Source organism: Octopus bimaculoides, chromosome 11 (assembly GCF_001194135.2).
Source record: "Octopus bimaculoides isolate UCB-OBI-ISO-001 chromosome 11, ASM119413v2, whole genome shotgun sequence".
Taxonomy (NCBI): Eukaryota; Metazoa; Mollusca; class Cephalopoda; order Octopoda; family Octopodidae; genus Octopus; species Octopus bimaculoides.
Genome location: NC_068991.1, coordinates 16,256,987 through 16,268,631, shown reverse-complemented (window position 1 = coordinate 16,268,631; position 11,645 = coordinate 16,256,987). Strand labels below are relative to the sequence as shown.

At 38.3% G+C, this 11,645-nt stretch overlaps 2 protein-coding genes across 2 annotated transcripts in view; one reads left to right on the top strand and one right to left on the bottom strand.

Annotated features, from left to right (window-relative positions):
* The window catches only part of LOC106869728 (apoptosis regulator BAX), a 134,077-nt gene that overhangs the window by 11,889 nt on the left and 110,543 nt on the right, over positions 1-11,645 (top strand). The window lies entirely within an intron of this gene.
* Positions 1-11,645, bottom strand: part of LOC106869726 (putative deoxyribonuclease TATDN2) — a 25,212-nt gene that overhangs the window by 2,421 nt on the left and 11,146 nt on the right. The window contains exons 2-3 of the mRNA XM_014915577.2: positions 6,986-8,841; positions 121-292 (exon numbers count right to left, since the gene is read on the bottom strand). Of these exons, the coding sequence (XP_014771063.1) occupies positions 121-292; positions 6,986-8,780 (1,967 nt within the window). The 5' untranslated portion in view covers positions 8,781-8,841. The remainder of the gene's footprint in view (positions 1-120; positions 293-6,985; positions 8,842-11,645) is intronic.

The following is an 11,645-nucleotide window of genomic DNA, read 5'->3' as shown; positions in this document are numbered from 1 at the left end:
AAAAAAAAAAAAAAAAAATGACAGAATGGTCGTGACTGGAAAATCTCTGATTCAAAGGTCCTACATAATCAAGACTGATTTGGGAAACTTAACAACAACAACACAAACATTGATACTTACACTCCAGAGTAGTCTAATCCTATCTCTCCAACAGCTACAATGGATGGCACCTGCAACAGGCAATCCTTCAGTTGCTGCATTCGTTCAGCAGTGAAATACTTCACCCTCTTTGGGTGACATCCCATTGCTATCCACACGTTGTCTTCCATGATGAAGCTACATAGCAGACTTCCTGCAAGAGATCAAATTTGAAATCATTTCATATTTAGAAAACATCTCTTTCTCTCTCTCTCACTTTTTTAATGTGGGTGCAGGCATGGATATGTGGTTAAAGACTACTTCCCAACCACATGGTTTTGAGTTCAGTCCCACTGTAGGGTACACTTTGGGCAAGTGCCTTTTATTACAGCCCGAGACTGACCAAAATCTTCTGATTGGATTTAATAGGTGGAAACTGAAAGAAGCCCATCATGTGCATTCATGTGTTTATGTGCATATGTCTGTGTCCCCTTGACTTAAAACTGCATGACTGTTGGAAAGGTACCTGACCATAGAAAATTTGCCTCAATAAACTCTACCCAAACCAGACAAGTATGGAAAATGACCACTCTTTTAATGGATATATATAATAAAGGGCTGCAGCTATACTAGAGCACTAACTTTAGGGGATTTAAGTCAAATCTGTCAATCCCAATATTATTCATGTCAAGGACTTTATCAATCAGTTTCTTGAATTGCAATGGGGACATGACAAATGCAACATCGGTTTTTAGAGTGATGTAAACACAAACACACACACATACATATATTCATCATCATCACCATCGTTTAACGTCTGCTTTCCATGCTAGCATGGGTTAGACAATTTGACTGAGGACTGGTGAACCAGACGGCTACACCAGGCTCCTATCTGATTTGGCAGAGTTTCTACAGCTGGATGCCCTTCCTAACGCCAACCACTCCGAGAGTGTAGCGGGTGCTTTTATGTGCCACCAGCACGAAGGTCAGTCAGGTGGTACTGGCAACGTACCAGATTGTTTGTTCATTTAGCCAGGCTAGCATGGGTTAGACAAATATAGTATTGAGGCTCTGATTTACATCTGGATGCTCTTTCTGTCGCTAACACTTAACTGTGTAAGGGATCTTCTTATTCAGCATATTTTCAAAGACAGGAGAAATGACAATACCACCTTCTTGTTGCACAGCAATTTTTGGAGAGGTGCAAATGTAAAAATGTATACTGACACACACATGCACACACACACAAATACACGTATGTACAACAGGGTTCTTTCAATTGCTATTTAGTTATCTATCAAATCCACCTCAGGCAGGTGTCTTCTACTGCAGCCTCAGGCTTTGGTCTCTCAGCTGGCTCAACCATGTAGAGACTTGCAGATGAACAGATGCCAGATCAATATGATTCAGCTTCAAACCAGCATGCTCTTCAAGTCTTCAAAAAAGATTTGGGTGTAATTTCTAGCAAATCAAGATATTATCTCCCATTTCTCTCTCTCTCTCTATTTCTGTTTTTTTTTTTTTTTTGGCATAGAGGAAGCACCCATGCCCATAGCTTTCACAACCACTTCAAGATTACTAAGAATGACATGGTTAACCCTCTCAGACCTGGACCTCCCATGTAACTACCCCCCACCTGGGCTCCTAGGCAAAAAAATAGTTGCATATTGCAGCTCAAGAGTAACAATTGCAAGCAAACTAATGGACAGAATCACAAAATAAAAAATAAAAATTCAGGAAAACAACAATAATAGGCCTTTCTCTCAACTACCATATTTGTTCATCCAAATCGCTACTTTCCTCATCTGTTTCACCAGTTTGATTGTCTGCATAAGAGTAACTCTTCATCCAAAGAATAACTATCATCAATAATTTCTTCAACTATAAAGAGTCTAAGCCTCGCTTGTTTACCAGGACAAAGTGCTAGGTTTGTTATGTGCTTTTTTTCATTGCAAAAAAAACCAAAAAAACAGTTCATTTTTTTCAATTAAAAACGAAAGTAAACAACAGCGATAGGAGACAAAATTAACGATGACACATAAACACACTTGACTATGAAGCTGTAACATGAGCAGTTGTCTATTTTTAGTATTTTATCTTTTCCTACAGGTGTTGTTCATTACCACTTTAATGGGAATTTGGAAGAGATTACATTATGTATCCCATAGTCTGGCTGACCGTTGGGGCACCACTTATGACACTGCGATCAGATCCCTCCCGTCTATCTCCCGCTTCTGCTTTTGCATTGCATCTCATCTTTAGGCTTGTCCCCTCACAGATGTTTCCCCACCTCTTTCTCTGTCTGTGTTTTCCACTTTTATTCCCTGGAGGATTGTTTTGGCCATCCCTGATAAGTGGGTGACTTGCCCAAACCATCTAAGCTTGCATTTCTTCACTGTGTTAAGAAGTTCCTCATAGGGCCCTATTGCCTGCCTCATTCTTCTTCTTCTCACTCCCTCATTTGTGACACAATCTCTGTATGATATTCCCGAAAGTCCCCTGAAACATTTCATCTCTGTAACTTGGATTCTTCTTTCGATTTCTGCTGTCAGTGTTCATGTTTCACAGGTGTACAGGAATACAGAGATCACTAGTGATCTCATTAGCCTCAGAGATTACATTTAGGCTGTTTCCACTAAATCAGGAACATAGCACAGGAAAATACAATTCTCAGAGAGGAAAATTTTAGCGGGATGACATTATGGCATGGAAGGACTGGTTGTAGTAAGTGAAGGGCTTAGGGTGGTGATCACAACATGGGTGACAAATGGAGGAAAGACAAAAAAATAGTGAGTTGGAAGGCTCTGAGTGAAATTAGCAGGTAACTAGTCAGCTCCACGGATTAGATGCCATTGTTGTAGTAGTAGAGAAAACAAACAAGACAGATGGCTGCATCATTTTTTGGATGTAGTCCAAGATGTTTGTTTGTGTAGAATCAGCACTCTCCTACATGTAGAGGCAGTTACCATGTAACTACCTGAAAGTATTTTTATAAACAAACTGAGGGAGCCACTACATGATTAGTTGACTTGCTAGAAAGAGAAGCTAAATCTTCCTCAAATCACATCTCACCATGCTAAAAAAAAAACACAAAAGGGACACATTAGATAAGGTACTCTTAGATACCTGTAAACAGATGGGACAGTCATGATTAACCCATTCCCTCCCATAATTCTACTAACTGGAATTTCTTTTTTATGAAACTTTGATTTCTAGCATAAAACAGCCTTAGAAACACGCTGGAATGATCAAAATAACATTTCAAAATAACATTTTAAATAGAAATAAGCGAGATATTGGGTGAAAAATTAGCAAACCTCATTTGAATATCAGAGAAATATACCTAGTAGATATAGCAAAAAGGTTAGATATGTGTAAATATTGACAGATAATTATGAAATTTGCAATTTTGAAGTGATCTCGTATGAGATCACTGGTAGGTAAAGGGTTAAAACACGTTGGATCATAGATCTGCATGGTTAGAGTAATTAATAACTGTTTAACCACCCCCACCACCACCAGGATGATTCTGTCAAAGCAAACCTATTTATTATAATTTATCAATATTATTATTATTATTATTATTCAAGGCAGCAAACTAGCAGAATTGTTGTCATACCAGGCAAACTGCTTAGTGGCATTTTGCCCATCTTCACATTCTGAGGTCAAATGCTGATGTGATCAACCTTGCTTTTCATCCTTTCAAATTCAATCAATCAAATACTAGTTGAACACTGGGATCAATGTAATCAATTTACCTCCTCTCACAAAACTACTGGTTTCATGCCAAAATTTGAAACCCATTATTATTATTATTATTATTATTATTATTACTATTATTATGGCAGTAAGCTGGCAAAATTATTAGCTCAGCAGGCAAATTGTTGCCAAGCATTTTGCCTGTCATAACATTCTGAGTTCAAATTCCACCAAGGTCAGCTTTGCCTTTCATCCTTCAAGGGTCAATAAAATAAATACCAGTAGAGCACTGGAGTTGATGTAATCTACTAGTCCCTTATACCCAGGATTTCAGGCCTTGTGCCCACAATAGAAAGGATTATTATTATTATCATTGTCAGGAAGCCGACAGAATCATTAGTGCAGTGGGTAAAATGCTTAGCGGCATTTGGTTCGTCCTTACATTCTGCCAAGGTCAACTTTGCCTTTCATCCTTTCAGGGTGGATAAATTAAGTACCAGCTGAGTACTGGGGTCAATGTAATTGACTAGTCCCCTCCGCACAAATTTCAGGCTTTGTGCCTGTAATAGAAAGGATTATTATTATTATTATTATTATTAGCATTATCATTATTGCCATAGTTCAAATCTCACCAAGGTTAACAACAATGCCAATCATCCTTTCAAGGTTGATAAAATAAAGTACCTGTAAAATACCGAGGTCAATGTAAGCAATTAACTCCCGTCTCCTAAAAATTGCTGGCCTTGCGCCAAAATTCAAAACTAATTATTATGTCATTATCACATCAATTATTGTTGCAGCTTAAGAAATATCTTTTTTTTTTTTTTTTTTTTTTTTGCAAAAATACAGTAACAAGAGACAACTGAACCACTATTGAGCTAGATTACTTAGAAAGGTTAGGCTGAAATAGATCCCACTCATTCCCTAATTCACGCCTCAGTGATTAGCAATAGCAATGGAATGCATTTAGCCGTAAAAACAATTGCTTCAACAATATGCAATATTGCATATTTGCATGTGAATCAATGCAACAATGATTCTCTTTTAATAGTTGCATGTTATTCCAGCTTGCTAACCAATGAACCGTAAAAAAACCCAAAAAAAACCAAGGAATCAGGATGAAGAAGATAAATAAATGAAGATAAGGAAGGTTTATTTGTTTCAGTGAAGAAGCCTGAAGCAAGCAAAGTTACTAATGTGGCATGCCTGAATGAATATACAATTTAATGACTCCAGCTAGGGTTTGAACTTATGACCTTTGGGCAGTTAGTACATCAGCACTTTCTGTTGCCTCTAACCACGTGCTCAACATACGTCTGTAATCAATCATCAACACAGTCATCATCTCATAGCACACAAACACTAAATCCATGAGTAATGAATGACCTTGAGAAAAAAAAATTTTTATGGGGATAAAATGGTTGATATGGAGACACTCAAAATCAGTGAGCTTGCAAAATCGTTACTGTGCCAAGCAAAATGCTTAACAGCATTTCTTCCAGCGGCGAGCTGGCAGAAACGTTAGCACGCTGGGCGAAATGCTTAACAGTATTTCGTCTGCCGCTACGTTCTGAGTTCAAATTCCGCCGAGGTCGACTTTGCCTTTCATCCTTTCGGGGTCGATTAAATAAGTACCAGTTACGCACTGGAGTCGATGTAATCGACTTAATCCCTTTGTCTGTCCTTGTTTGTCCCCTCTATGTTTATCCCCCTTGTGGGCAGTAAAGAAATAAGCATTTCTTCCAGCTTTTTATGTTCTAAATTCAAATTTTGCTGACGATGGCCTTGCCTTTCATCCTTTCAGAGTTGATAAAATAAGTACCAGTTATGCACTGGAGTCAATGTAACTGACTTACCCCCTAAACATTATCGACACTCATCCTGTATCTCTTATGTTAACTCTCTCTCTCTTCTCTCTTTTACTCCCGCTCTTTCTGTACAATGTAAAGTGTAAATTGGGGAAATCAATCAACCAGCAAACCAACCAACATTTATATCAGCTTTTATTATTACAGAGACACCCATTGTGCATATCTTACATTAACTCTGTTTATCTTTTACTCTCTTTCTTTAGAATGTAGAGAGGGACAGGAGTAATCAATCAACTAACCAAACAACATTTAACATATACATACAGAAATACATGCACAAAAGCACATATTACATACACAAATTATACAGGGTGTCCACAAAGTCTGGGTACAAGGGGATTAACACATACTTCAAGAAATTATTATTTCTTGTATTGAATTGTTTACTCTCTTTTACTCTTTTACTTGTTTCAGTCTTTTGACTGTGGCCATGCTGGAGCACCGCCTTTAGTCGAGCAAATCGACCCCAGGACTTATTCTTTAGAAGCCTAGTACTTATTCTATCGGTCTCTATTGCTGAACCGCTAAGTTACAGGGACATAAACACACCAGCATCGGTTGTCAAGCGATGTTGGGGGGACAAACACATACACACACACATACATATATATACATATATACGACGGGTTTCTTTCAGTTTCTGTCTACCAAATCCACTCACAAAGCTTTGGTTGGCCCAAGGCTATAGCAGAAGACACTTGCCCAAGATGCCACGCAGCGGGACTGAACCCGGGACCATGTGGTTGGTAAGCAAGCTACTTACCACACAGCCACTACTACGCCTTTTTATTTACTCCATGTACCCAAACTTTGTGGACACCCTGTACATACACAGACAAGTGATTCAGCTGAAAAAAATATTGAAAAAACAAAGTTTTCATGGAAATTATCCCACAAATATTTTCAGTTTTGATAAACTTTCTCCAAAAGATCACCATAGATACTCATTCTGCACTCCCACCTCAACTTTCTCTGTATTTCTCTTCTACAATCTTTCCCCTTCTCTTTATACAATGTAAAGCATCACCAGAGAAACCAACCAACATTTATATTAGTTATTATTATAAGAAAAGTGATGACAAAGGAATAAACGATTTTACGAACTTCGTTAATTTACAGTTGTTTCCACTCACTCAAAGTTGAGTGCCTGAGTAACACCTTACAGTTTCATCAGAGCCTCAAACCCAAAGTGCAATTTATTAGAGAAAAACAAATACATTTAAGCATATATATTGGTTGTTATTATGTAGAAAAATTAATACATGGTAAAACAACAAGCACGGGATAAGAAAGTAAAAATACAAAAAAGTAAGCTAAATGGTTTCATTAAGACTAACCTTTAGAATCAAATCTCCAAGGATCACAAAAGACAGTTAAGCAACCAGCAAATTCTTTTGGAAATGTTGTCCAATTTGCTTCTTTAAATTCTTTGAAATTTGAGAAATGTTTTTCTGATTTACTTTTCAGATCATCAAAGATTCTATCTAGGTGACAATGAGTATCAAAGAATTTGTAGCCAGCTGCTGAACATCGTGATAGAAAGCTTTCTTCCCAAGATTTGGTTATTCTTTCCGTATGGTCACCGTTTGTTAGTGATGTCCGCTTATTCCCATATGAAGAAGTGTTAATTCTCCCATTGTTTGTGATGCTATTTATTTTATGCTGTAGGTCTTTCGGAGAAACTTGGTTTCCATTGACAACAAAATTGGATGTCACTTTATTTCTAGAGTTGAAACTGTTACCATTAGAACCGGAATCATTGGAAACTGTCCGCCATCGTGTGTTAATCCGATGTTTAGAGCGATGCCTGTTATTTACTCCATTCTCAGAATATTGGTTTCCATTGGGTGAATAGTTATTTGTTTTGTATGAAACATGATTTTCAGGTGATCCACTGTTATATAACCAGTTCTCTTTCTCGACTGAATTCCTCAGAACATGTGGTGACATGCTACAATTACTATCATCATCATCATCATCATAATCACTGTTATTACCCTTAAGATGAAGTCGATCAAATTCTCTCATTTCTTCAGCCCAGCTCAGAGGTTTGTTTTCCACAGCAGTCTTTTCAGTAGTGTTGTCTCCATCTGGAATTTCAGAACTGTCCCATGATATGTCTGGACTCTTCAACGAGCCTCTGTCCATTGAGACTCTTGGAGATTTTTCTTCCTGTTGCTGCACTTCTTCCTCTTGATCACAGGAGTCAAACTGTCCAGCTGACATGTCTGGACTATTCAAGGAGCTTCTGTCCAATGAAACTCTTGGAGATTTTTTTTCAGCCATTGTAGACTTTTTAGCTAAGCGAGCTCTCCCTTTACCCAAAATTCTGGGATTCTCACGTTTGTTTCGTAAAACACCATTAGATGAAGAGTTTGGATGAGAATTATTGTGTATTGTATGCTGATTGTGGATGACAGTACCACAAGTATCTGCAGATGTCAAAGAATCAGATTCTTTACTGTGGCCATTCCTTTCTTCTGATTCCATCTTCAAGTAATTTTCCATAAGGGAAAGCAGCCTTCCTCTTCCTGCTCCCATAAATTTATTTGCTTCTTGTGAGTTTGAGGAGTATGGCTGCCTAGCACGACCAAACTGTCTGGAACAAACAAAATCATGACCGACTTCCTTTGTCACACCGAATTCACCCTCATCTGGAAAAGATTTATTATTATTATTCAAAGTATTTGATAAAGTCTTGTGGATACCGTTATTTATCTGGTCCTTGCTGGTATAAGTAACGATAAGTTGTTGTCTGTTAGGGGAAGTTTTATTATTAAACTTGTTTGATGGAGACCTGCTAGCTCTTGGAACATTACGCTGTTGTCTGTATGGAGAGGATTCATTATTTAACTTGTTGGACAGAATTTTGTGGAGACCATTTACCTGATCTCTTGTGGCAATTGAAACAGTACGTTGTTGTCTGCTTGAAGGAGACTCCAGGTGTTTACATTGATGTGTAATATCAGTGTTCACAGTATTTCTGTGTGTGACATCGACACTGCTGTTGCTGTTGTATTCAAGCTCATCATTAATTAAAGAAGGTTTCTGCTGCGATTCATTTTCTGCAATCATGCGACGTGCAGGGAACACGTACAATGCTCGATCTGGCTTTTTATGCTTCTTGAACATTTTTGCAGAATCCACCACTGTGAAAGAACTCTATTGACTCTTCCAAAGTAAAACAGCCACCCTGAAAAACAAGTAAAGGTGACATTAGACATACATAATATATAATACACACAGTCAATACAGACATAAAAGCAGTAAATTCACAGAGTTATTAGACACACTGCCGTGCAGTATTTGCTCTGCCTGGACATAGTAATGCAAACAATAATGAACAAACAACACCATTTGGATGTGTGTTTTGCTTTATAAAGAACAAGCAACAAGTCAAGAAGGAGCCCAGACTTGCTTTTGTGATGATACAAGCAAACAACATTACCTGTTTGAACAATGAAGTTTTTGTTTACAAACAGTGAATGCACATGAAGACAGAGGGTAACATAAATTCACTCACACAAAAGCATATATCATCATTTTAATGTTCACTTTTCTATGCTAACATGGGTCAGAAGGGATTTGTTGAAGCAGATTTTCTATGACTAGATGCCCTTCTTGCCATTGATTCTTGTTTTCAAGTAACACTGGAAACAAAGGACATCATATGACAGTGACACTCATTTATACATGAAGTCAAAGGAGACACCAATACACACACACAAACATATGTATTTATACACACACACGTCACCTTTCTGGCACTTGTGCCCGTGACATGTGTAAGGATTTTCGAGCGAGATCGTTGCAAGTGCCCCTGGACTGGCTCTTGTGCGGGTGGCACATAAAAGACACCATTTCGAGCGTGGCCGTTGCCAGTACCGCCTGACTGGTCTTCATGCGGGTGACATGTAAAAGCACCCACTACACTCTCTGAGTGGTTGGTGTTAAGAAGGGCATCCAGCTGTAGAAACTCTGCCAGATCAGATTGGAGCCTGGTGCAGCCATCTGGTTTCACCAGTCCTCAGTCAGATCGTCCAACCCATGCTAGCATGGAAAGCGGACGTTAAATGATGATGATGATGATGATGACACAAGGTTTCTTTCAGCTTTTATCTACCACCAAATCTATTCACAAGGTTTTGGTTGGCCCAAAAGTGCCTTACAGTGAAACTGAATCTGGAACTATGTGGTTGAGAAACAAACTTCTTAACACACAGCCTGTCATGTGTATGTGTACATGTGTGTGTGTATATACACACAAACATACATGATGGGCTTCTTCAGTTGTCCACTATCAATTTCACTCACAACAAACTAGTCGACCCATGGCTACAGCATAGGATATTAAATCATACTACTAGCCAAGTGGTTCCAAAACAAACTTCTTAACCTCACACAGAATCATTAAAGTGTCAAATAAAATTGCCTTCCAACCCTCTCAGGCTAATAAAATTAACTACTAATCAAATGCTAAAGGTTAATGTAATTGACATGATCCCTACCTATAAATTGCTGACCTTGTGCCAAAATTTGAAACTATTATTATTATTATTGTTGTTGTTAAGACTGCAAGCTGGCAGAAACATTAGCATGCTGGGCAAAATGCTTAGCCGTATTCCGTCTGTCTTTACGTTCTGAGTTCAAATTCCACCGAGGTCAACTTTTCCTTTCATCCTTTCAAGGTTTATAAATTAAGTACCAGTAGCATACTGGGATCAATCTAACTGACTGGCCCCCTCCCCTAAAATTACAGGCCTTGTGCTTAGAGTAGAAAAGATTATTGTTGTTGTTGTTGTTACAATTAAAGAAGCTGGCAGAATCGTTAGCACAATAGAGAAAATGCTTAGTGGTATTTCATCTGTCTTAATGTTCCGAGTTCAAATTCCACCAAGCTCCACTTTGCTTTTCATATTTTTAGGGTCGATAAAATAAGTACCAGTTGAGTACGGGGTCAATGTAACCAACTAGCCCATTCCCCTAAAAATAAAAAAAACTCAGGTCTTGTGCCTATAGTAGATAGGATTATTACTGATATCAAAGTTGCAAGCTGACAGAATCATTAGGAGTTCAAATTCAGTCAAGGGCAACTGCCTTTCATCCTTTTAGGGGTCAATAAAATGAAGTACTAGTTGAGCACTGGGTGATGTAATCAACTAACCCCAACACCCTGAAATTGCTGGCCTTGTGCCAAAATTAAAAAGCGGTTTTCAGAAGTGGCAAAAATGACAGAGCAGCATCTGGCAGTATTCATTTCCATGCCTCTGTCTGAGGTTCAAACCCTGCCACTGTCATTTGTTTTTCGAGAATTGATAAAGGAGGTTATTCTCTTACTGGCTTTAGTCAAATGTGGCCATGCTAGAGCCTTACCTTTTAGGGTGGAGTTTTATTGACTTGTTATTCATTCAACTCCAAAAGGATGAACCAACAAAGGAGCTGCTACACCAGAAAATTGGTAAATATATGCTCCAGAATGGTCTTAGCCACACTAGCTAGCACAAACTTAAGTGTTGGAAGACAGTTTGAGAGTGTAATACAGTTGAATAGAGAGACTACCATAGAGATTAACCCTTTTGTTACCAACCTGGCCAAAACCGGCTCTGGCTCCATAGAACAAATGTCTTGATTTCATAAGTTTTCCATTAAAATATACCACTAAGCCTTAGTTGCAATTTATGTTCCTAACACTAGCTTAATGATAACCAAGTTATTTTACTAAATTCTTTGTTATATTTAAAACTAGCAGAAATACCCGCCTTTGCCCGGGTTAAAGAGAATAATGAAATCTAAAAACGCCGTCTAGACTACGCAACCCTCAACTGTTAGTAGCTACGATACCATATTTCTACATTAATAACTCTCCAATCCATGCCAGCATGGAACATAGACATTAAGTGGAATGCCAGTCTCTCATCTAGGCGGGCCTTGAAATCAATGTTACCAACTGGGGACTATGTGTGTCGTAGTGATAATAAAAAGACCCAAAGGATGTCT